At 38.1% G+C, this 26,833-nt stretch overlaps 1 protein-coding gene across 1 annotated transcript in view; it reads left to right on the forward strand.

Annotated features, from left to right (window-relative positions):
- UBE2K (ubiquitin conjugating enzyme E2 K) overlaps positions 1-18,785 on the forward strand; it is a 37,694-nt gene extending 18,909 nt beyond the window's left edge. The window contains exons 3-7 of the mRNA XM_021533193.4: positions 2,805-2,863; positions 4,810-4,892; positions 13,519-13,618; positions 16,935-17,063; positions 17,427-18,785. Coding sequence (XP_021388868.1) covers positions 2,805-2,863; positions 4,810-4,892; positions 13,519-13,618; positions 16,935-17,063; positions 17,427-17,501 — 446 coding nt within the window. The 3' untranslated portion in view covers positions 17,502-18,785. The remainder of the gene's footprint in view (positions 1-2,804; positions 2,864-4,809; positions 4,893-13,518; positions 13,619-16,934; positions 17,064-17,426) is intronic.
- Positions 18,786-26,833: the final 8,048 nt, after the last annotated feature.

Below are 26,833 nucleotides of genomic sequence, written 5' to 3' on the forward strand. Positions count from 1 at the left end.
ATGGAAGAGTAATGTGATTGTATGCTTACTTTAATCTAGAATTCATATGCTTCAAGGAGCGAAATGAGAGTTACTGCCAGCCCAATTTCTGGTGTTTCCTGACATTAGAATAATTTGCTTTGGAATGTTATGCATTTATTCCTTTACATAATTCTGAAGTGTGTGTCAGTGTGTATCATCATCTTCATTTTGTGACTATAGCAGTAATGCATGCTGCATAATTACTGACTGATGTTTTGTCATCTATAATCTGAACAGTGACACAGCAAGAAGTGCTTTATGAAGAAGTTTTATGCAGTAGTTCTGGTCAGACAGTCACTGTGATACAGGAGGGAGTTCTAGAACTATTGTGAAGTGAAAGAACAGTTTTTGACCATAGTTGGTGAGGTATCTGAAACCAACCTGCAGCTGCAAAATTTTTTATAGGTAATGTTGGAATATTAGTTAAGAATGACTGAGAGGAAGAATGCCATCTCTTGACAAAATTTACAGCTTTTATTTTTCTGTTAGTAGTGTCAACTCATATTGATCAATTATCAGTATTATACGATACAACTTAATTGAAACATTTACATCCCATGATAAATTGTGTTTGGAGAAAGGATCTTTGAGAGACTTGATTAAGGGCTGCAGGGTTTTACTTGAATCAAGAGCTTTTCAGTAGATAGGTTGAGGTTTAGTGGGTTTGGATTTTTTGGGGGTTGTTTTGTTTGGTTTTTTTAAGCCTGTGTAATGTTATTAATTTCATGACTTCCACGTGAGCCACAGCAACTGCAAAATTTATAATAGGTTATTTCTTCAAGGAAAATAGCTAAAAATTGCTCTAACTCTTGTGAGACCTGTTCCAGTAGGACTACAGAAGGAATATTATGCCATTACTGTTTAATTCAACATACATACACATACTCTTAAAAAAAACTGCAGAAATATTAGTGTGCAGAAGTTAATATATTTAGTGATTTATAATTTAGATTTAGTATTTTAAAAAACACAGATTTGTTTAGGTTATGTCTTTAAGCCTGTATTTTTAACTGTGAAGTTTAGTGCAAAACAAAACTGTATAAATAATACTACCAGCTCCTCAGTCTCTGGTGAAAAATATCGGTGGCTGAATAACCTGTTAGGCAGAAGACTGTAATAGTTTGTGGTAAGTGGGAGAAATGGTAATACCTAAGGATAGGTTTCATATTACCTTACAAAATGATGTGGCAGCAAAATTGTAGAAGGACTGGTAAGCGTAGCTGGTCTTTTTTTCTTAAAAACAGTTGCTGCTGAATTATGCTTCAGTTTAAAGAAAAGGAAAACCAAACTTCCTTAAGGTCTCTTACTGATATACGTGTCTTTAAAACTATTTCTTCTGTGCTGACAGGTGAGCAGACAAGCAATCAACTTAGACATTACTATTCTAATTTTGGATTTATTGGTCTTTCTTATATAGTATTTTCTGTTAAAACTTCTCAAGTTATTTTAGCGTTAAGTGAGAAACTGAACAGCTGTAGACAATAGTGTAAAATATGAAACTGATACTAATTTCAGGTGGAGTGTATTAGACTGAGATACATTTTAAAAGTGAGAGCTGTTAGGAGCTACTAATGTGTTTTTTGGCACAGATGAAAACATGCCATATACTGTAACTGCTGAGAGGAGTACATAGAGACTTTTTTTCCCTGTGCATCTTGCTGCCAGTATTGTAACTACTTGAGAGCTGGTTTTGTGTAGCTTCATTTGCAGAGTAAATCACTCTGGAAATCTCAAGGAAAATAGATTGCAAATATTTCAGCTTTAATTCAAGAAAATGTATAAATTGTAACATGTTATACTGACATAGGGAAAAGGTTTCTGAAAGAAGAGCAGCAGGTTGAAGAAAAAAATTTAAAATGAGGATAAATGCTTTCAATTTTTATAGAAAATTAAATTTCTAAGTTGGTGTATATGTTTTTTAATACCCTGTTCTTTTTGTCATTGAACTGCTGCCTGGCAAATGGCCTTACTGGGCAGGCAGAGATAGTTTGAGATTGCTCCAGAAGACATAAGTATTGTAGTGAACTTGAATGCTAGCAGAACTATAATGGAAATAGGATATGGGATGATACTGTGACAAAGAGATAAAACTGAGAAATGCTTAAAACTGGGTAGTAGAAGGGGGTTCTGTCTTTAAGCTCCTATTATCCTTTATTGTATGCTCTGGCCCTTCATAGTATATTACTGATTCTGGGGTATCAAAAACAGAAATAGCTACTTGAGGTGGTAATGTGGAACATAATAAAAGTTGAACACTAGTATCTCCTTTATTATTTTTTTCCCAAAGTGTGTGAGCTTTTCTGAAAGAGTTGTTTGAATGTTTTTGAATTTAAAAGTTTAAAATTAAAACCAGGTAATTTAAATTGTGTAATTTGAATATAACTTGTCATGAGAAGAGAGTCAAAATAATGTAATATCCCTGTTCAGCCTGAACGTTCCTATGGCCTCTTTTTTCATCTATTTAGGATATATTTGGTTCATATTTTTGTATATTTTACTAAAATAAAACGTGGAAATTATAAGATTGGAAATTAAAATGTGCACAATAAATATACCTAAGAAATATAGGTACCGATTTCCACAAGCAAACACAGCTTTTCTGACTTTATTGCACTTATTTATGAAATAGATAAAATCTAAATCAATCTACTAACTAATATGGCTGGGTAAATTTGAATTACCTTGAAAATCTGCTCATCTAGAAGTGTGAGCTTTAGTATCATGAAAGACTAAGTTTGAGTAATGTTCTTTTGGTATAATTTCCAACTTTTTGTCTTTTGCAGGTGGAAGGTATCAGCTAGAGATAAAAATCCCAGAAACATATCCATTTAATCCTCCTAAGGTACTGCAAACACATTTTTGGTTAATACAATTAGGTTAACAAGTTGGGTTTGAGTGTTCTTATATACTTGTTTGCTTGTTTGTTGGAGTTTTTGCTTTTTTTGTTGTTGGTTTTTTTTAACTCACTTCTAGACAAGGATTGGAACTGTTCCATTTAGGTAGAAGCAAAATAGAATGTAAAACTGTGTCCAATCAGAGGTACACTCTGATTGTTCCTAAAAGTACAAACTGGGAAATTTTGGGGAGGAGCTTGGGCCTTATTATTGACCCTAATGTAATATTTTTCTGACAAGATAAAAACAGTTTTCAGGTAGTTTTAAATTATGTGGAGAGTACAGCTGTCTTCCCTCCCCCTCAGCATTGTTGAAGAAATGTCGTAATAGGGACTTATTGGTTCTTTTAATTTCTTGGGCTCCATAAGTTATACTTAAAAGGTTCTTGAATCTAACCTACCAAGTTTCTAGTAATAATTAAACAGTGACATGTACAGCTGTGTGTCTTGAAGAACCAACAGACAATTATAATAGTCTTACTGCTTCTCTGTTGAAGGAATGGATAACATGCATGTAGATGAGAAATGGCTGTAGTAAAGTCACTCATATATTTTTCACAACTTATTAACCTTTTAACTTTACTGCATCTTTCTAGAAGTTCAGTTTTGGATTCCACTCTGAATAATGTTCTCCCCAGCCATGTGCAGCTCTACATTCCTGTGCCCTCGTTTAGTCCATTCTTCAGTGGCTTGAATCAGTAGACACCCAAGTTGTCTGACTCCAGTTCTTGATTGGTTTTCTGTTTGTCTGAAAGATGTCTTTGAACCAAAAACATGTCCTAGATTCTTACTATTTTCACCCTGATATGTAATACTGGGAAGGAACTGGGGAAGAGGAAGGGAGAGGTTCCAGTATCTCATAGGTTCTTTGAATTATTCCTTGTGGCTGGAGCAAAATATACAGAAAATCTTAAAGAAATGTCTGTTGGTCTTCAGTTCTTTAATCTGCACACCTTCCGGTGGGAGCTAAAATAAGGAGAGCTGAAACAGGTTGCAGATGCTGAAAGATCAGTCTGTATACCATGATTTAGTTGCTGCTTTAGGGCTTGGTGGTCTCCATTTCCAGAGTTCATAGGCAGCTGTTAGAAACTCAGTGCTTTGTAGCATAGTGCTGCTTATTCTGGAGTCTTGAATTGGAAGCCTTTCTGCTTGTGTCTGGCCCTGCCTTTCACATGAAAGATTTCTTTAGCTTGTTCAGTATGTGCTTTGACAGCCATTGTTAGCAGTCATTCACTGTGAGAAATTATCCAGTATTTACATTGCTTTTTACATTTTCCAAGTGACTTCTAGAGTTGAGGTAGTTAATAAGAGCTTTCTGCATATGAAAAAGGATGAGGTAGATATATGAGCTATATAAATATATATGTAAATAATGAGACAGGATGGTTGTAGATGTAGTAGCATCCACCAAAGAAATTTTTCTAACACATCTATAGCCAACAGTTTGGCTCAACAGTGAGTGATATCCAGTTCCTATGTTAAGAGTTCAGGACTTTGTGAAACCTAGACAGCCCACTTCTAGTAATATTAGAAGTTTTAAGTCTGTATTTGACCATCTGCTTGTCCAAACTTGTATGCTGGAGGACATTTCTAACTAGTTTTGTGTGATGCAGGGATGTGAACACCTGACGTATGAGGGAGCAGTTAGGGATGAGTTTGGGGAGCTGGAATGGGCAGTAGTCTGTTTTGAGTAAGGAGAGGCTCTAACAAATAGCCTTACAGACTTGAAACCTCCTGAAATAAGCAGTATCACGTCTTAGTTCCATTTGTAGTACTACATTTTCTAAATTGGTATTTCTTCATAATATTATTTAAAATGGTGGATTTAAAATATTTACTTAGTATACTGCATTTAATGACTGCTTTTGTTTTTAAAAATTGTCTTGTTATTTTAGGTGCGGTTTATCACCAAAATATGGCATCCGAATATTAGCTCTGTCACTGGGGCCATTTGTTTGGATATTCTGAAAGATCAATGGTAAGATTCCACAGGGGTTTAAATGTGCAAAATAAAATATACTGGTGTCCTGGATAGGAGGCATTAGCTCACCTTGCTTTTCACCTTGTGCTTCTAATCTGAGATGTCCTTAAAGCACACATTATGGTATAGTAAGTATTCTGAGGTGCAAATATGCAAATGAAATGATCAGGTGATAATTTTGGAAAGCACTAAGTATATATTATATATACAGAGAGTTCTTCCAAAATTTTTTTTTACTAGTATGAACATTTAATTGTTGACATTATGGGTGGTTTTATATGAGTTAGTTTTTTATTCTAGTTCTTTTCTGTTAACAAATACTACCTATTGCCTTTTTTAACCAGTTAATGTTGCTGCAGAAGTTTTAATAGCCAAAATCTGTGAAATAGACTTGTGTCCAAACTAACAGCTGCACTTATTGTTCATTTGTTTTTCAGAGTAATTGATTTCATGTGGTTGAAAGATTGTGTACAACAGTGGTATGATAGACATGATACCTAATACAGATGGTTATTTTCCTCCATGTCTGCCCCAAAAGAATAGGACTGTAATTCCCCAGCGGATCATACCACTATCTAATCCATACAAACTTCAAATGCTTGTAAAGTCAACAACTTTGTCTAGAGTGCTGTTGGCCAATCAGTCATCAGTTGGGTTTGAAACAGAAACTTTAGAGGAGAGTGCTAAAGTCTTGAGGTCTTGCAGGTAACATCCAGGGCATTAATCTTTTACAGATGTAGAAGATTATAGAAATCATCTGGGTACAGTATAGGGTAAATTACTGAAATGAAATTGTAATGGTCATAAACTGTTGTTTTTCTAACTTTTGGAATGGCAAATGTTTTCTTGCTATCTCAGAGCACTTGATGTTCTTTCAGGCAATAGAATCTTTCAGTATACATGCTGTGGTACCTGGTAGAGTTTTCCTTATCAGTAAAGCCTGTGAATTTCTGTACCTGCATCTAATTATCATACCACCCTACAATTTTACTGGAGATTAATGACTCTAGCTGTCCAAGTACAGTCTCCTGTGAGATCATACTCTGAGGCAGATTCATGAAAAGGGCATGAGGTTGTCTGTAAGTATCAAAAGGCAACAAAGATTTAAAAAAACTATGAGCTTCAACTTAATTTATGTACTTTTGGGGTGGTTGGTCAAAACCTTTGATATTTGAGAAGGACAAACAGGAGAGTTGACCTGTGTTCTTGAGTTATGTCTAACGCAGATAATTTCATCTCTGTCTTATTTCTGTTATATGTTATATGTGCTTGAAGAAAAAACCCCAAACATTAATGTCTTCCTTATGCAAAATGTATACAAAATAGGAGTATTGGAACAAGAATTTGACTTCTGTATATTTATGCCAGCTGACACAAGAAGCACCAGGATTATGCCAAGTATATAATTTTAAACTCTTGCTTTGAAACAGTGTCTTCATTTGGAAGCACTAAGGAGAGAATTGCACAGAACCTGGTGGTGACGGACAGAGATTTCATGTCTACTATTAATCCCTCTTCAAATGATTCTTAATAATTTTCTAGTGGTGGTATTTGTAAATTTTGTTTCTTTTCGCATCATAGAATGGTATGTGAAAATCACTTGAGCATTGTTGAAGTGCTTGTCAAAGCCTCTAATCCTTTGATAAGAACAACCTTATAGCTGTCTCCACTGTTTACTGTTTGAAGCATTTCTGTATTGTGATAAGACTGGATTTCTCCTGAGTAGCTTCCTAAAACTCACTAAGCAATATGAATCGTTTTTATTGTTTAATTAATTTCTTTATTGTTCTTCAGTATATGCAGCTTTATTTAATTAAGAAATGCCCAGAGCAAAGAATCATAGAACCATATAATGGTTTGAGTTGGAAGAGACCTTAAAGATCATCTAATTCCAACCCCTGCCATGGAGAGGAACACCTTCCACTAGACCATGTTAAATCTGAAGTGGCAGCATTCATAATATATGTGTATGCAGACAAAGATAAATATGTACAAAGGCGTACTTGAGAAAAATGCTGCTTATAGCCTTCTGTGGTCCACAATAGCTCAAAACGTTTCAGTACTATTGTTCATAGATGGTACTAGGGTCACAAGATGATTGACTTGAATCATCAGTAAATTTCCATCCTGGCCTCAAGGATGAGTTGTTATTTTCTGGAATCTTCCTTGAAAAGTCCAGTAATAAAAATACTATTCCACTTGATCTCTTGTTCAGATGGAAGAAGGAACTCAAGACTATTTGTTGGAAAACAGGAGAGTGCTAGACAACAGAAGTTTTGGGAGCAGACAGTGTTTCTGATAAGCTCAAGGAAACCTAGCTGTCCAGGTGCCATTAATCCACCTGAGGCCTAACAAGCATTCCTGAGACCATAACTGGCCTAAGGAGAGAACCAGTGGGAGGATGTACAACCATGCACCACCAAAAATTAGTTTTCTGCATGTCTAGGTTGAAAAGTGGTTTGAATAAAATAGCTTCATTAGAAAGCAAGCAAACAAACAAAAAATAAGCAATGCCCCCCCAATTAGTATTTTAATATTTAAGTTATTTCACCAGGGATTCAAAAGTAAATTGGCCAAATGCAATTCTGAAATATATCTGTGGAAGTATTCTAGAAAATATATTAGTTCCAGAATCTCTTGTCAAATTTTTTAGCAACAAGATCTGAAGTGCCACTTCATTGACTTGTAATGCTCTTAACTGAATAACACTCATTTTGTTGCTGTGTTTGGATATAAGTCTCCAGTTTCACTGTGTATCTGTTTTTCAGCAAGGTTTCAGAGTTAAACGACTGGAGAAGTTTGGCCTATGGGCCTTAGCAGGATTTCTGAAAGAGTTAATAAGCTGATAAAATATTCATTTATAGATGGTGAATACAAAGATTTAAATGTGTGTGTATGGTTTTAAAAAGTCTCTTCCCTACTCTCCTGTCCTGTGGTAATGATTTGCTGTTCTAATGATCATAGTTGAGATGATAGTCTGCATATTGACAGGGGATTTGATCAGTTTGCGAAGTAACATCTTTAAATAATTTTTAATGAGTTTAATGAAATTCTTTTTCCATATTGCAGGCTTCATACTGAAATTCTTTGCAGCTGTGGATTTTCATTATGTTTAGATTTTTAAGTACCTGTTATGCCAGTTAGTTTGCAAAGCAGCTACTGTTTGCCACTAGAATTAAAATAGGAATATGATTTTGTAAAAGGAATGCTGTTCATGCTTATCTGACATAATTTTCATTATGTGGTTTCACTTACTATGGCCTATATTTATCTTCTGGGCTAGAACTCTGTCTCAAAGCTTTAATCTTAAGTATACAGCATATCTGATGCAGTTCAGTGAAACCTGAGAACTAAATTACTTGAAAGCTGTTTTGCATAAATCCGTTGAACAGAGATTATTAAGTGAATGTGTCCTCGCTGCATATATGGCTACAAAAACTCTTGGCTTTTGTGGGTTTGACAGTCACTAGTGAAAAATAAGAATATTTTTGTCATAGTGACTAATGGAGGATTTGTGCTTCAGTTTTCATTGAGATATGGAAATCATTATAAGAGATAATACTGTTCTAATAGATAAATAAGCAGCAGCCAGCTGTAATCTTCCTGGGTATCCAGTACTGCTGGGTTTTGTTCAGAGTGTTTCCAGGAGTACTGAAGCTTCTTAAACTTTGAGAAGAATTCAGAGAGTGTTAACATAGTTTTAGGGAGCCCTTCAGCAAGCAGGCTGTCTTTCCCCTCTGTGCTGTGTCACAGCTATTCTATTATTATTTTTTATTTTCTCTGATGGATGCCTGGTCTTGTAGTTGTCCTGTAAATAATGACTGTGCAGTGGACTTCTACTCAAAGGCCTTATTAATTTCCTTCCATATTCCATAAGCTGTTGGTACAAGGTCCCAGAGATTTTCTCTTGGATTAACAAGTTTGTTTATTTCACAAATGGAACAAATATTACAGATTATTTAGAAAAAAGTGTTCCTGTAGCTATGTTTGGATGATAGAGTGGAGTAGCAATCTGCTGGCTGCAGATGTTCCTGGCATTCTGCTTCATTGCCCTCTTGGAATAATGAGAGAGATTTTTTCCTAGAGTGGAATGTAAAGAACATAAGTAAAAACTTCCTAAATGTAGAATTACTTAGCTTTTAAAAATGGAAGAAAAATAAAACCTGGCAGTGTTTTGTAATCCTCTTAGAACTCTCTCTGTTCATGCAAAGGTAAAAGAGATTTCTTTCCTCAGGCATGCTGGGCACAGCTGGCTTGCTGTGCCTTTTAATAACACTATAGTCACCCAAACTAGGGGTGCTCTTTTTTAATGGAAATGCCCTAAGATATTATCAAAAAAAAGGAGGGAAAAAGTGTAAGTGAACAAATGTATATCAGCTCTTTTTGTTCTGATTCAATCCAGTTTTTCCTTGCAGTTTAGCAAATGTAATGCCAATAGAAAGCTGAGCTTTTGGTGTGCTTGTCCAGAGTGTAGGCCTTTAGTTTCAAGTTCTCTGAGGGACAGTGCAGCCCTGTAGGGAGTTCTTTGCAGCTCACTGGTGCATGATAGGGGCCTCCTCCCATTTTGCAGATGGCAAACCTGCATGATAGCTAAGCAGTATTTTGGGATGGGAGTGGAAGTCAGGGGTTATTGTAAGCTTTAGGAGCAAACAGGAGGCGGTAATGTCATGGGACAAAGATGATGTAAGGTCATGTGCAAGGCAAATAGGAAGTTTTCCCTGTAAAACTCATTATACGAGCTGACTTCTGTTGCTAGTGATCAGTAAGATTTCCACTGAAGCAGTGTACCTGCTTAGAGAGTTGTACAAGAAAGATGGGAAACATAGGAAAAATATAGAGTGAAGTAACATGATGAGTGAAGAATGATGATCTAAGCAAAAACAATGTACAGTGAAAGATTAAAAAACCTTCTCAGTGTGCAGAATATTAAGCATGAATTGATATTCATGCTACTTCATGAATTGAAGTAGCTTTTCCAAGAGCCTTCTGAGGCTTCAGCTAAGAAAGATCAGATGGAAGTCTGTCAGGAGCAATCGAAAACCTTGCCTTTGGCAAGGAGAGAACAAACCTAGAACACACACATGCAGCTAGCTTGAGTTACCAAAGAGAATTGCTTGGACTCCATGAGCTTCTGCACGTAAATCCATACCTAGAAGTAAACTTCAAACGTAAGAAGAGTTGGAAATACCTTATTTTTTCAGAGTTCTATTCTAGATGAATAAACCTTTGATGTGCATTGGAATATTCAGAAGATCTGTATCTTTGCACTGGAAATCAGTTTTAAGGAAAATACAACTTTTTTTTTTGTTCTTGCCCTGGACATTCTTCTTTGGCTTGTGAAGATGTTGGGGAAGGGGGTGGGTGTGTGTGTTGGGATTTTTAGCTTTGTGCCACTATCAGTATAGATTTTTCTTTCAGAACTGATGATGGAAATTATTTTTGATTTTTGCTCATGAGGAACAGGTCCTGCCTTACTGGTGTCTGTAAATATAATTCTAGGCAGTCATCTCCATTCACTGTATTCTCCCAAAAGAAGAGATTTTAAGTTCATGGAAATCAGAATATTTTTTTTAGCTGTTCCTTCAATTTTTTCTGTAAATGTTAATATGTATCTGAAAAATTAAGACTAAGTGATGTGGAAAATAACAAGCCGTTTTTATTTTCTTTGATCAGGAAAGCTAATTGGTGTTCTAATGGTAGAAGATTTTAGATGGTTATACAGTAGTTACACAAAATATGTCAATTTTTCTTTACCGTTAATCACAATTTTAATTTCTTCTTTTGTTTAATACAAACAGCAACTAAAGCTGTAATGAGTTTTATGATTTAAGAATACTTCTTTCAATGTTTGTGTCCAATAAAGATTGTCTTACTATGCATGAGATGGGAAAGCTGTTTTGAGACATGAGACTTGAAAATAGAAATGTAGCTTGCAACTTAAATCTTTTTATAAAGGCTAAACCAATCTTGTCTGAAACATAGTATTTCAGAGTTTAAATTCTCTGATCATCTTGCCATCTGTATATATAAATGGATAAGTTGTCGCTTTTTATTGTTATTTTGAAATTGGAATGTCAGATGTTCAAGTGTGCTTTGTATGAAAATCTACAAATATAACAGGTGAACTGGGATTGAAAGGACCTTGCAGTCTTTAAGCCAGAAACAGCTGGAGACAGCTGGTGTCCATGGCACCTTTGGTTCTTAGCAATGCCCCCTGCTCCCCAAAGTACACTTTACACTCCTCTGCTAGAAGGTACATTGCAAGTGGAAGTAAATTTTCATGTAAAAGTGGCACAAAAGGCTGTGATCCTTTTTATGTCATCTTCTCTACATTTTCAGATGTCTCTAAAGTAGAAGGATTTCTGCAAAGGAAAGGACAGAACAACTTTTATTTGGAGAAAGTAACTATAGCATTATTTACGGTTGATAGATATTTCATGTTAAGTCAGTCTTTAAAACTCTACAGTATAACATAGTAAAATCACTTAACTTAGGAAAAGACTTAAGGTTTTACAGTGGGTGTGGCAGATGGTACTACCTGAAATTGACTGTATAAAAATAAAAATTATTACATCCATTTGAGTATAGTAAGCCCTGAAAGACAGTATTCCATGACACCTGAATGCTGGAATAGTAAATATGTTGCATTACATTCCTGTATTGCTAGGAGATGAGACTGTCAATTATATCATCAGTGTGTACATTAAATATATTCATTTCAAGATAGTATAAAGCATTAGAGATTACAAGCCCAAGGAAATTATAAGAGCAAAATAGCATTAGGTACATGTAAAGAAAAGGAAATTACTAAGGAATAGGTTTGAAAGAGGAGAAGTGTATGTTGTAATGGTTTTGTCATTTGTCAGAATTCAGATTTAAAAGCATAAGGATTTTTTAAAGTATACTACGTTCATCTTAAGGGACTTCAAGCTGGTGTGGCAGTTGGAATGAGACACTATGTGCTAATTAAAATCTCTGTCATTTGGGATGTTTCTCACTTGCATTTTGATGTAGAGCACTGCACTGTGAAAGCTCAGCAGTAATTATCAAGCTAAAAAATAACTTACTGAGAAAAATCTTCAAGAATTACAAACGATTAGGGAAGAATGGCATGTTTGAATGGTTAGTGACATAGCAAGAAAGCTGTGAATGTAAGTATCTAGGAACATAATATTTGGATGCCACAAATGTACCTCTGGGATTTTACCAGCATCTATCCTTTGTTAATTGGTATATACTGCTAGAGTACCTTAATACTGTGACTCAGTACTGGAAGATACATCAATTTCTGAAACCTAAGCCTGGAAATGCACTTGCACACTGTTCCTTTGTAGCTGGACCATCAGGACAAACTGTTCCCCACCTATTCTAACAAACTCTTTGCATTTATTTGCAATCTTCTGAAAACAAGAAACTGTTTTCTGTTGATTGAAAATTGAGGTTTGTTTTTAAGAAATTGGATGCCTGTTTCACAACTTTCCTCTGGCATTCATGTGTCATAATCACTTTGCTCAAATCTAAAATGTCCCATCTTCCCCACTCACCTTGCTTTTATTTCTTAAGCAGCGGAAACAGATTTGTGTAGTGGTTTGAACATCTGTCTGTGCTATTGCCACAATGACATTAAGAATCTAAATAACTGTTCAAATCAGAAATACTCAACTTTTGCAGTCTGTGGTGTTCTTACTTGGTTTTCAGTGTGTTACAACTGAAATGGTAATCCAGAGATGTTGTTTATGATCAAAATCTAATGAAACTGTGTAAATGTTACATCTTTCCAGGCTTCCTGTGTGTAATAATTTAATGTGATTATTTTGACGCTTTATTGACTTCTCTGAGCATACTGTTTTCCCTTACTAAATTATTAAAGTATCTTATTCTAAATATGCTTTGAGATTGAGATAAATGCTAAGAACCTAAAATGTTAGAAATTCCAACTCTGGGACTGTGCTGCCTTCAACAGGGATCTTTCACAGGGGCAAAGAGTAACGTTACAGGACCATTGTGACTACAGAATGTTTTCCTGCTGCCAACAGTCAGGTTGTAATGAGAGAAAGCCAAGGAAGTATTTTGGTCACACATTCCATAATTCAATAACCTTTCTATTATTGTAGTAGTAATTAACTATGTAAATGTTTCAGTTTAATGAAAAATGTAATGTTAAAACTGGTGCAAAGAGATCTCGTGTATAGAATTCCTTTCCTGTTCTGCATGTTTAAAATGTAGGTCACTGCTCCTGCATGAGGAGTCCCCGGGCTGCCGGCCCCGCACCGGGAGAGAGGTGCTGGTGCTGGCAGTGAGGGAGAATGGCACATCCTGTTCTGGCCTTGATTTTTGTGGGTTTTTCCCCAGGCAAAATGAATTGCATTAAATGGGCATGGTGAAATGTGTAGGTCAAGGTGCTTTCCAAAAACTTCAGAAAGCATTGTTAATAGGAAAGTCCACATTTCAAACCTTATTTAAATATATACAGAATAGTATTTTAATAACTATAACCTGCAGCAGTTTATGTTTCTTGGACTTAAAATCTGTACATGAACTCGTATCTTCTATGATAGTACAGCCACACAGGTAAATACAGGCATGGGAGATGGTTAAGGATTTTTTGAATTTTCAATTTTAGGGCAGCAGCAATGACTCTAAGAACAGTGTTGTTATCGCTGCAAGCATTGTTGGCAGCTGCAGAACCAGATGATCCACAAGATGCAGTAGTGGCAAACCAGGTAAGATACTCAGTTAACTGTGATTTTGTAGCACTTCTATCATCTTTGCTGACTCAGGTTAGGTCCCAAGGCTTACAGGAGATAAAATGTCTTAAGCAATTTATTGTAAAGTGGCATATACTAAATATGAGCTGATACAGTGTTTTGTGCTCTTTTTGAATTCCAGAGTGAATATTAGTTACTCTGCAGTGTCAGGAGGTTTTGTCCTTTATTTATATCAGAAATGTCAGGAGGTAGCAGCATAGTTAAATGAATTCCAATGTAACTGGCCTTTCAAAACCTGAAACTTCCAGTATAGGAAAAGCAATATGCTATCAGTTTTAAATGAGTTCTAACTTGGTGGTGTTAATTGGATTTGGCTTGGTATGTAGCTCCTTTCCTGGATTAATATGAATGTTGTTCATTGAGCATTGTATTTGTTTAATGTCAAAATTTTATGATTGAATTGCTATCAGTAAAATTTTATAATCAACAAGGTTTGTTGTCTTTCAGACATTAGTGATAACTTTTAATACAAGGAAAAATGTCAGTTGGATCTTGGGCCCATACCAGGACTGTCATTATGTTGTTTAAAGTGTTGCTGAATAATAGAAACAGTCATTCCTCTGTCAATTCTTAACAAAGTCTCAAGTATGTGTGTGTTTTCCTTTTTACTCTGGGGAGACAGAAGGGCAGCCTGGCTTCCCCACTGACTGGCAGTAAGGGTATATTTCAGATACAGAAGAACAAAGCAAGCTGATGCTGGAAGAACCTTCTGTCTCACCTGTATCTTCTGTAAGAGCCCTCCAGGATAGGGTGACAAGGTGTGCACTACTTACCTTTAAAACTCAGTGTAGAATGATAGATAAGCATTTTTTCAAACCTGTTAGGATTCAGGGGATATATGGATATTAGAGGTAGCCCATTGAATTGCTGAGTGCGTGAGAGCTGTTTGCTGCCACTGTACTCAGTAAGTACAGAAGGTTTGCTTGTGGGATTCTGCACTAAGGCTGCTCTGAATAAATGTCCCTGAACAGTTCTGTCAGGCCGAATTGCTCTGCCCAGAAGTGTTGTAAAGGCCAGAAAGGCCACCAGGCACGTCCCTGCACTGGGTTTTTTTCCAGATGTACACCCTTGCTGTCACATTCCTCCTTCATTAAAAAAACCACTATGCATTCTTTTTTACAAAGAACAAAAAGAGTGTTTCCTGTTCTGGCTCTGATGGTAGAATTTTGTGTGGGAATCTTAATAGTAGAAGCACTTGAGCTGGTACAGGCTTTTTTTCCTCAGGTAAAGAACTCCATGAAACTTCATAGATTGCAAAGAGCAGTTTTCCAGGCTGCTCCTTAGGTGTTTGCAGTGGGACTTGTGTAGGTGTGTCCAGTGGGACTGTGGCATGGCTCATGTTGGGAGGATTCAGTTAATCCTGTTTCCTGCAAATACCTACATGAAAACTATGCTGGTGTTTGGCCTTGAGTTACAGGCATGTGTATGTAAGTAGAAAGTGATTATAATGGTTTTGAGAGAGATGTTGGTAAACAACTGCTTTTTTTCATGTGTTTATTTGGTGTTGGGATATTTTTTACTTTGTTTGGGGTTCATTGCATTTTACAAGACAAAAATTCACAAGGAATTAATTATTCCCCACACTTGTGCTATTTTATTAAACTGTGTGTTGTCCAGGTAAATGGCAAAAGCTCTTGAGAGAATCCCAGGGAGAATTCCTGTTTGAGTAAGAACAGTATTTTCAGACACCAGCTGTCTGGTGTAGTAGTTGCTCTGGTTGCTGGGTTTTTTTCAGTACAGCAACATGAACTGCCTCAGATTCCTGATACTGAAACATCAGTGAAAGTTGCCTTTAGGCTTCTCTAAATTCAGTGAGAAACTGGATTATTTACAGATACCTAAGTAAAGTAATTCTATTAATAGAACTGAAAGCTAGTTCTGAGTAAAATGCAATTATGACTTAATTTTTTGCACTTCAGCTAGTTGCTTTCCAGGCTTGGCAGTGTTCTCAAGAATGTTTTTTAAAAACAAACTGGGAGAAGATCTTTTAAGAGCAGAAGAAAATAGTACTTCAGGATGCTACTGGTGTTTAACTTAATCCTTCTTTTTTAATCATTACACCAAAAGACATTTGTTACAGACCACTGTATTTATAACAGTGGTTTATTTCCAGCAATAGATTGCCTCCCATGTTTGTTTTAATGCCATAAGTGCCACCAGATAGTAAATATACAAATGATGACATCTGGATCAGAATTATAGGGCGGTGGGCAAGGCACACAAAGCAGTGTAGTTGGTGTGGGTTGTTGTAGGAGAGGCAAAATGAAATGTACAGCATTTTATTGTGCTTTATAGATCTAATTATTATTTTCACATAATAATGAAATGTCTAAGAATGATAATCAGCTGTGTTTCTGCCCTTAAAATGTAACTAAATATTTGAAAAATGTATTTCCTAATATCTTGTCCTATTAAAGTGATGAACTAAAGGAAGAGGGTTTTTTTTAAGACAAACTTGATACTGCATACAAAAGTTGTTAAAATGGGAAAATCATTTAACTTTTATGAGTACAGTTTATGACAAATGACCCACTTTCTTGGCAGTTGAATTCTGGCACAAGATAAAAATTCTCTTCAATATGGTCCAGTCTGCTGTTTATTGGAAAATTGGTTAGTGGCGAGATTGGTACAAAATAATAATACTGGCATGATTTTTTTTTTCCCCAGGTAAATAATAGCTTTCATCAAGAATTGCAGCTCCCTAGCTTTTTGTACTTGCTCACTCATTTTTCAACCCTTCTTCTGTCACCTGTGTGATTAAGATCCTCATTCTCAGGAAAAAGCCTAGTAGTGGAATATTGGCCTGGACTGAAAAGCTGCAGGCCTACTTGCAGTGTGTAAACCGTAGATATTTTTAAGTGGTTAGAGAAGTGCTTTAGAGTAGTACATAGTACCATGTTCAGGAGATGTTAACATAGGGATAATTTGTACTCTGTCACACTGAATATAAAATTTCAGCAGCTGTACTAAATATAGCTACTTTACTTTGATCTGTGCAATTGAGAGCAGTACCTGGTTGCACACATCAAATACCAATAGTACATTATTTCTCCTGAAGGCAAACTCACTCTATTAAATGCTTGCATTGGTTTGCTCTTTGTGTAATCCTCACCTCTAATTTACTTCAAGAATAGCAGCATGATCAGTATGGAACATTGTGGAAGATACCATAGGAAGAATGATGGGTTGCAGTCTGCCATATTGTCTTGCTGTTTGGTTGGATTACTGAGTTGATTAACTTTCTGCTTTTTCCCCTCTCTCTTTTGTGTAGTACAAACAAAATCCAGAAATGTTTAAGCAGACAGCTCGGCTTTGGGCACATGTGTATGCTGGAGCACCAGTTTCTAGTCCAGAATACACCAAAAAAATAGAAAACCTTTGTGCTATGGGCTTTGATAGGGTAAGTATAAATAACTTAGGTATTTTCAGTAAGGGCAGGGCAAGTTTATATGTGTAAGTACAGGGAGTCATCAGTATCATCAGAGTCTACTAAAGTAGATTCTCTACTTTCATGACATTGGATAGATCTAATTATTCTATTTTGCTAATTATTTTTAAGAATTGGAGTTTTAAAATATTACATTACAGATAAATCTTGTGAGCTACCCCTGCTTTTTTGAAACAATTTTTCTGTTAGTAATTAGTTGGCATTTAAGAAATGGTAAATTAATGTGTTTTGATTTTCGGTGAACTTTTCATTTCACTTCCTGGAGCTGCAGGTTCACACACTGAAAATATTATTGCTTTTGTTTTCTCATTGCAGAATGCAGTAATAGTGGCCTTGTCTTCAAAATCATGGGATGTAGAGACTGCAACAGAATTACTCCTGAGTAACTGAGCCATATAGAAAGAGCTGCTTCTGTAGTCCAGCTTGCCCCTTCTGGAGGAGCATCACCATCTGTTATTCCTAGGATTCTCTATAGATTCTCTTTCAAAACTGGCACTCTTGCCTGATGATACTATCTAGGCACTATTGGAGACTGAAAACAAAAGCGCTCTGTAAATAAAGCTAATTAAACGTCTGTGTAAATTTAAAAGGGGGAAATACTTTAATTTTTTTTCTTACTAAATATTGTAAAAATTCTTTGAGCTCAGCTAAGATAATGGGGGAAAACAATGCCTACTTTAGTGTTTAGCAGTGTGACAAAGACTAGCAGGAACTTGCTTCAGGATTTTGATTTAGTAATTCAGAAAGCAACATTTTGAGTGTTAGTCATCAAAATTGTTGGTGCCACTCATCACAGTTATCTTACTGTTTTTAACATGGATCCTATGTGCCTGTGGATTGACCTATATTTGCATGCTTGTACTTAATAGACATATTAGGTAGGGTCGCTGAAGGGAGCACCATTGAAATACTCAATTGCTTTTGTAACTTTTCTCCTGACAGACTTTCAAGACTTACCCAAAGTTGCAAATGGTGACCTATTCAGAACCATTTTCTTTCTAGCCTATTAATTGGGAAACCTGATTCTCCTCTCCCTTACATCATACTGTTGATTATGTTTCATCATCTGTAGGTATTATGTGTGCCATTGCAGTAGTCTAGGCTCCCCTTTAAAAATATATATTTTGAATTATCAGTAGTGATTTTCATCCATTGTATTTTCTACACAATCATGTAATAAGGAGTATGCCTCAATACAGCACAAAAAGATGGAGCTGGTATAATTTCTTTTTTTTTTTTTGTCTTAAATAGCTGTAAAGTGTTCTTCAGTACACTCTGGATAATATGATTTCACAGGGCTTGAAGGAGAGCACAGCTGATTCTCCAGTGTACTGAGAATAAAAAAAAATATTTTTGAGTACTTGATATGATGCAATCAGCTGGTTTTTGCAGCAGTTTTCTGGCTTTATTTTGGGCTTCAGTTTAAGGATTGCTTACCAGGTACTTTAAAATTCATCCTTGCTTGATTTTTCTCTGGTTAACACATGGAGGCTGCGTTGGTGTTTTTACTGTACATACTTCAAATACACATAGAAGTAGAAGTGTGTTCTCAATTCAGCTTTTTTTTTTTTGATTGATGTTTCTGATAAACGAGAACTGAAATCTTACCTTGGCTTGTACATACAGTCAGTTTTTTTATTTGTATTAAAATGACATTTCATCCTGAGTGCAAAAGCTTGAAAATTATTAGTCTTGCAACTTCAAACACTAGCACATCTATTTAAAGAGAGCTGTAATGTCTTTGTGAATATGATGCTAACTTTTGAGAGTGTATCTGACAAGGAAGTTCAGAGAAATCCTGGGACTGGAAAGGGGGATTGTGGATAATGGAGTACTGTATCAGTTGTCTTTTCTATGACTCTTTTGTTTTGTTCTGGTTTGTTGGGGTTTTTTTTTGTTTTTTTTTTTTTTTCTCCTGGGTTGTGGATTAATGGGGTGGGGAAATCTATGCCTGCTTGGGGTTTTTCAAGAGCTGTGAAGTACAAATTGAAATGGTTTTGCACTTCATGGTCTGTTTATAACTCATACTAGATGAAATCAGGAACATTATTGTATCTGTTAAATACCTGGAGCATAGCAGTAGGGGAACAAAACCGGAAGACAGAGCTGTCAAGACCTGGCTAGTTCTGGGATGTTCCCTGTACTGCTCTGTCTGATGTGTCCAAACTTAAAACAGGGCACAGACAGTAAGTACTCTGAACTCATATCAGTGCAATACTAAATGCATTTGCTTAGTCTTTATACTTACTGCTTTTTAAGGTGTAGTCAGTGATCAGTTTTCTTGGATTTTCTTGAGTTAGTGTAAAACATTTGCAATGATGCCAAAGGAAATGAGTTGTTTTGACTTTCCTTATATTTATTTATTTTTTTTAACAAGAAGTTGCTACTGTTCAGCTGGTTTGCTAAGTGAAAACCAGGGACAGTAGGAAACTGGCAAAATGCTACTTGTGTTAATCTCAAGTTGCTGTCTTTTCTGTTATACAGGCTAAGAACTTCTTGATTACATCAACACCTTTTTTTTTTTACCCTGGTGGTAAATATGAATTGCTGACTACTTTCCCTTGTTCTTCGCTGCTATTTATCAAAAGAAAGAACTTGGAAATCATTGTCGGGGACATAAAACTTCTCAGTAACGGGCTTCTGAATGTGTCTTTCAATAAGACCAGTCTCCTAAGAACAGCAGGCTTCTCCAACAGTATGTAAAGTGATAAAGGAAGCCAGGGAAAGGGGGAGAGGGAGAAAAGAGGTTCTTAGGTGAGCACAGTCACCTCTGAAAGAATGCCCTCTTAAGTTTTACTTATCTCATGAAGTTACCTCATTTTCTTCTCTACTGCAAAACACTTGTGTTCCTCTTCCCCCTTATGTCTAAATGTTGGATTCTGGATTTTGCCCTCCATCCATGTGCTCGGTAGCTTAATGCTAGCTTAGGTGCTGGCAGGAAGCTTCTCAAGAAGTGAGCTGAGAAGGAAACATGACCCAGCATTAAGGAGACACCTTTGGTCTGAAGTCCCTCTGAATTTTGACATGTTACTCCTTTATAAGGAATGTTTTTGTATTATTGGTAATTATCAGAGTTGAATATAGGGATAATGTTGTACAAGGTTAGTTTAACTGCAGCTGGGGCTGAGCCCTAGGAATTTTGCTGTTAGTGTTCAGCTTATCATTGTGAGACATTGTACATACACATGGCAGTTCTGTTTTCTGTATCGCTGAACATCGCTATATTCAGGGCCCTGTGCATTCACAGACAGGGAGTTGCTGTGCAGCCCACTCCAGCTGTGGATCAGGCTGCACACTGACCACTCCTTGCAACAAGAACATGAAACATGGGTACAGTACAAATAAATCATGCGTTGTCTTCCTCTATTGTGCCAGAAGATGGCTTGAAACAGTCATTTTGAAGTCTAAATGGCCCCATTTTTCTAAACAAGGTATTGGTAATAATACTCAAAGATTACCAGAGCATCCATTGGATTTCACTGCTGAACATTTTAACATGAATCCAGCAAAGTGGTTTATCCTGTTTTACCCAATTCCTCCAAGAGCAAAGTACAGCTTTGTTCAGAGGTAGAGAAATGCCCTCTCGTATTGCCAAAAGCTGCCATTTTCCCATGAGTACCAAAAGCCCTGACTGTATTCCACCCCCTTGCCAAATTCACAGCTTCCTCAGTGTGACAAATTGGTGCATTTTGGAGACAAAAAACCTTAGGAACATATCCTGGAAAGATGCATCATGTAGTGCATTCTGCATACTCCAGACTTCTTTTTTACTATTTTGTTTAAAGCTTGCAACAGAGTACATGGGGCCTTGACTATAATTGGTTCGGTAGTATTTATGAGCAATTAGGTACTACTGGTGTATGAATATGTCTTAGTTTTTTTCTAATTATCACTGTATTCAACTGTTTTCCGTGTAAATTAGTATTTGGAACACTGACATAAGGAATATAGAAACTTTTGTTGTTGTTGTCTGAAAGGAGGAATTAAATAGCCAGAAAGAATCTTACCTTGTAACACCAAATCTGCATTAGATGGTGTGGGTAACTGAAACATTTAAACTATGCAAATTTAAGCCTAACAGCTGTGACTCAGACTAGGCACTTCAGAGCTTGTGTCATTTGGGAAGGGAGAAGGGGAGTGAGGGGAAATCAAAACACAGATTCAAGTGAGTTCTTGTTTACTGCATTGGTCATGTGCTGTGTGGGGAAGTTCTGTTTTTAGTGCAGGGGAAGTCAACTCTGCATGTCCCTTGTTCCCTTCTGAAACTCCACCAAAAGCTGGCTTAGACATGGAGGCTTGCCTGAAGTGGGAAATGTTATTTAGCAAATAAATTGGTTTTACTTAAATGCTGATGAGCAGAGACAATGAGATGAGGTGTCCTCCCCTGCTCTGTTTTGTTGATGGAGCTGATGATTTGGGACACTGATTTGTGCTTAGTTTTGTATGGTTTTGATGCGCAGCAGGCTCAACAAGAGATAGAAAAAGTGCATTTCCTTAGCATCTGTTGCATCATGGAAATAAAGCATGAAAGTCAAAATGCTTGAAAGTCAAGCCTCTTCTAGGAAGACTAAATAGATGTTTTCAGTGTTACCATCCTTGTTTTGCAGGCACAGCTTTCTCCTAGGGCTAGGCAAAGGAGCAATCACTTCTTTCTTGCTAGTTTTCTAATCTGTTCCAAGCCTATCCGTGAATGATGTGGGTAGCTCTTCCTGCTTCTGGTGTTTGTGTCATCAGCTGATTCATCAACAGACTCACAAGACCAACTGTCATCAACGCATTTGGCTTCTGGCTTGGTTATTCCAGCTGCAGTGCCCTGTTGGCAGCAACGTGACTTTGGATTTGTTCTCACTGGACAAACCCTTGTGAATCATTTGCCCTGTACTGTGCTGTGATGTTCAATCTGTGCTGTTACCTGCTTTGTAGGCATCAAACTGGCTCTGGGATCGCTCGTGGTGCTGAGCCCTTCATTGATAACCTAAGTTCAGATCACAGCTCAACAGATGAGGAAATGTACTGTGACAATGCTGTGCTTGTCTGGTGTGCAATCTGTAGCTGCTGCTGCTCCTCTGGTGCAGTGTCTGAAGAAGGCTGCCATCATAGGAATGCTGATGTCAACTGCTGGACAGCTCTGCTTTTCAATTACCTTCTCCATCCTAAATTCTGACTTTTCTAGTAAATAAATATTTACGTGTAAGTACTGCAGGAGGTTGGTTCTTGAGCACCAGACTTCCTGTGGAGGCGGAACAGGGCTAGGGAGGTTGGAATGCAGCATCAGTGTTTTTTGTCTTGAAAATAAAAGCTACAGAAACACTTTTGTAAACAAATGTTTTTTTAAAATAAACACACATTTTAAAAGATGTTGATTTTTCACTGGAAATGCTTAACAATAAATGCATGTTTCCCTGAAAACAGTTTTCATTTTATTTCTGGCAATTCAGATTGTTTTAAGATTACAGGGTCTCCTGCCTCCATGTCAGTAACGAGAGAAAGGAATCATCATTTTCATGGTGCACATTAAAAATTTTTGAAGAATATTTTGTAAATAGAAGTTGTGTAATGGAAGGGTGTGTTATTTCAACCAGGACTTGCCTCACGTGATGGCCTGACCATCCTGCGCCAACTCGTCTCCTTTCAAAGGATGCATCTTAAGAAAAAAAGCCAGCAATACAGAAGAAAAGTTCTCTCTGGATTTCCCTGCACCACTTCTGTTCGTGTCATCTTTGTACATTCTAAACTGTACCTCAAACTGCAGTTGGTTCACGCACAGGGAGGCGACAGCCTGGTGGCAAATGGCACTGCCCTGCCGCTCAGCTCTAGAAGAATCTAGGAAAGATGATGACTATGGATTCACTACCAGTACAAACTTCACTTTTTTGGCATTTGTCAATGTTTGTTAAATGGAGTAAAGCAGCTTAATGACAGCAGCTGCACAGCTGGAGCAACGAGCAGTTTGCTGTGGAATGGTTGTAATACTGTGTTTCAGATCTGCGTCCCATCTTCAGGTGCGTGTTTGTCCCTGGGCAAGTTTTGCAGGTTTCTGGGCAGGCTCTGCCAGCTGGGATAATGCTGCACTGGGTTATGGTGTAAGATGTTGTTTGGGTTTTTTGTTTAATTTTACTGTCATCAGGAGCTGTGTCATACTGTGGTACCTCATTCTTTAAGAGGGCTGAAGGAAGGGGAGTGCTCCCCAGTCCCTCTCCTGCAGGTCTTAGCCTAACGTTAATTCTGAGTAAAAAAAAAAAAAAAAGCCCAATTTCCCCAGTTCGTGTAGTTAGACATTGACATGAGTAACTGAGAGCTGCTTTATACTGAAATATTTGTGAAGTTGTCCAACAGCCTTGTCATTTCTTCCAGCACCCCAAAACTGGAAGTGAGTTCACAGCTGAAATGGACTGATGGTGCTTGCTAGCTTGACTTGTCCTGTACTTAGTTTTCTGTTTCAGTGGCTGTAATACTGACACATTTGGCTCTCAGACGGGTAACTGATACCTCCAATACAGCAAATCCAGGATTTTAAATTGTTTTTAAAGTCAAGTCTGGATCTGGAGCACCCGTGTCTGGTATATTGTCAAATAAATTACATTGCTTCACTTAGTGGCTGCTTTGTGTTGAAATACATTAATTCTTTAGGTGGGTTTATGACAGCCTGATATAAAATAAAGGGTAATAATCTGGGCTGGTGAGGAAAATACGGGGGGAAGCGGTAGGTGGGAGAGAATCTGTTTTGTGGTGATGATACCCGAGCCACCAGACCCCTTTAGCACCCCAAGTCCTCCATGTACAGCTGCCTTTGCTTGCAAATGGTGCAGTGCACAGGCTTGTGGCCCCCTGCTCCTGTTGTGGGTGGGGAGAGGGACAGTGCCATGGGCTCTTCCCTCTGTGTTTCCAAAAGCTCTTCTCATAACTGGCAGTTCAAAAGCATCATGATGGTGAATAGTTAAAGCTGCTGCTGACCCTGAGAAGTTTGGGAAGTTCCCTGCAGCTGAGCCACATGACTGTATCAGAGGCTATCCCCATTTTTATAGTTCTGCCTGCTGCTCAGGTGCAGGGGTGGGTAGGAGGGTGCCTTTTTTGGAGGAATATTTTGCTAGTTATACCCTCCTAAAATAGGAGCCAGTTATGCACCAAGACAGATTTTAGTTCAAAAGAAGAACTGGTTGGTCCCATTTCACACTGCAGTCATAACGAAGAGCGGGCACTGGAAATCCTGTCAGAGCCACAGATTTAGATTTCCATCAACACAAGGCTGGAGAACAAACACCAAACACTAAGTGGGTCCCAGGTGTTTCTGGTGGTGGCTATCACGTCTTCACCTTGCTGCAAGAAACTGTTGGGTGTGGTTTATCTGTGTAAAAAGTGGCTTAAAGGATCCAAAGCTGTCAGTACAAATGGAATGAAAACACCTGATATTTTTTTTTTCTGCTAAAGAGGCAAGAAATGAATCCTGTGTATGAACAATTTGCTGGGATGGGGGCTTGCTCAATTTGCTTGGCCTATGTGTTGCCCACTATAGCTTATTCCACATTCCAGTCCATTAATGGTCTGAACCACATCAAAAATACTGGGATAAAGTGTCTCCAGGCCATGCTTATCAGAAGAGAGAACTATTTGGAAGAAAACATGTATGAACAAAAGTAGTTACTAGACGTTCACTGAGTCAGACAATGCTGAGGTGGAGGGAGAAAACAAAAGCACCAAACATTTATTAAAAAACAAAGAGAGAAAGTAATTCTTTGTAAGGTTTGTGTGCCATTCTTTTCACCTCTGAATGGTTCTCATCTATGAGAATTCAGGAAGGGAAAGTGCAGAGTCCTGAACCTGGGGAGGAAAAACCCAGGCACCAGTAAAAGCTGGGACAACTGTAAAGCAGCTTGGCAAGAAAAGGACCTGGAGGTTTGCTGAACAGGAGCCACCAACCTGTGCTTGTGGCAAAGGCAGCAAACTGCATCCTGGGCTGCACGAGGCAGTGACAGCAGCAGGCTGAGGGAGGTGATGCTGCCTCTGCACAGCCCTGCTGAGACCACATCCAGCACCAATACCAGGCCCTGCTCTGCTGGGATGGGCTGGAAGGAAACAGCTGTCCACACAAGAGACTGTGTACTCAGAGGGCCTGAGTCTGTTAGATGGGGCTGAAAAAGAAGCAAAGAGACACAAAAGGGGCCACAACCTGCAAGAATGAAATGACAAAGCCCTCTTAATAGCAAAAAGGTTAAAAACCTCGCCATCAACCCAAAAGAAGAAACAAAGTATGTTTTGGCTTAAAGGTATGTTTTGGAAAGAAAGCAGCTCAGTGATGCAGAATCAAATGACATTCTGCTATCATTTTGGCCAACTGCTTTGGGCAGCTTCCAAAACCACCCTCATGAAGAATGTGTGCAAGGGAAATGCTTAGAGCAGGAACCTGCTCTGCTCCCCTGGCAACCAGTACCCCCCGCCTGCAGTGCAGCTCCCATTAGGCAGCAGGAAGGGGCTTGTGCACGGCAGGGTAAGTGTTCTTCTGGAGGAGAAACTCACCACCATTTCAAGGCTGAAGAGTGATCAAATAAAAAAATACACTTGAGCTCTGAGGAATTTGGCAAATCTGTTTTAGTAAATTTAACAGAAGGCCCCTATGCCTCCGATTGTAGCTCCAGGAGTAGAGGTGCCCTCAAAAATGGCTGAACAGCCTGACATACATAGTGGTTCTGAGGGAAAATAAGTGTGTTGGTCAGACACAACATACTTGGAGAAAGTGTGTGAGGAGATGGGAGTGAGGCAGTGGGGAAGAAGTGGTGCCACAGGCTGGCAGGGCCCATCTCTCTCTCCACAGGCACAAGAAAAGCTCCAGAGAGGAGAAGCCTACAGCCAACCTGGGGGGCTGATGAGTCAAGGGAGTGGATGCAGTGATGGGTGTTTTGCTGTGACCAGTCACCTACAAGGGACGTGATCTCAGGTTGGTATTAATTAGTTGGGAAAAAGTTTGGCCTGGAAATAGGAAAACTTTCCAACTTCCATTCATTTCTCTAGGGATGTATCTATGGCACTATTTGTTTACACTCTCCTATTTAGCTATTTACACACGTTGATACACTCTGAAGGATGATCTCACCAGGGAAGGTATCTGTAACTTGAAGAGCCAGAGATACCAGCACATCTACCTCACAGTCAAACACATCAGGACTGCTGTAAATGCCACCACAATCTTCTATGCACAGTTTGTGAGGGGTTGGTGTTTCCCACATGTGTGTAAAGGATTAAAAATACACCCTATTTCTGCATGGGGGGATGCTGGATCTCCTGCCATGTTTTGTGAGACTCCTCTCAGTCCAAATGGGACTGATGGGTCAGACCTCTGCCATCAGCATAAACCCAGCTTGTTTCTTGTTTGGAGACAGAAACTAGGGCATGCCATGACTCCCCACTTGCTTCACAGCCACTGGACCCAACACCAAAGAAACAGCCATAACCACCTTCCATCTCTTCCTTCAAGAGCTTTGGTGCATCAGTCAACACATCAATTCCTGATTCCAGGTCAATGAGAGAATTAAATGCCTGAAGGAAGAAGCAGAACATGTATTTCTTGTTCTGGAGCATGCCCAGCTTGCAGTATTATGAACACACATCTGAACTCTTGAGGCTGGCAGGGCTATAGGAGGAGGCTCAGTCTTCCAGAACTATTGGGTCAGGCAGGCCTTTTGCCTGAGCTGGCACGTTGCTGAGACTACACAGCTGCCAGCATGACC

The sequence above is a fragment of the Lonchura striata genome, chromosome 4 (assembly GCF_050655825.1).
Source record: "Lonchura striata isolate lonStrDom1 chromosome 4, ASM5065582v1, whole genome shotgun sequence".
Taxonomy (NCBI): Eukaryota; Metazoa; Chordata; class Aves; order Passeriformes; family Estrildidae; genus Lonchura; species Lonchura striata.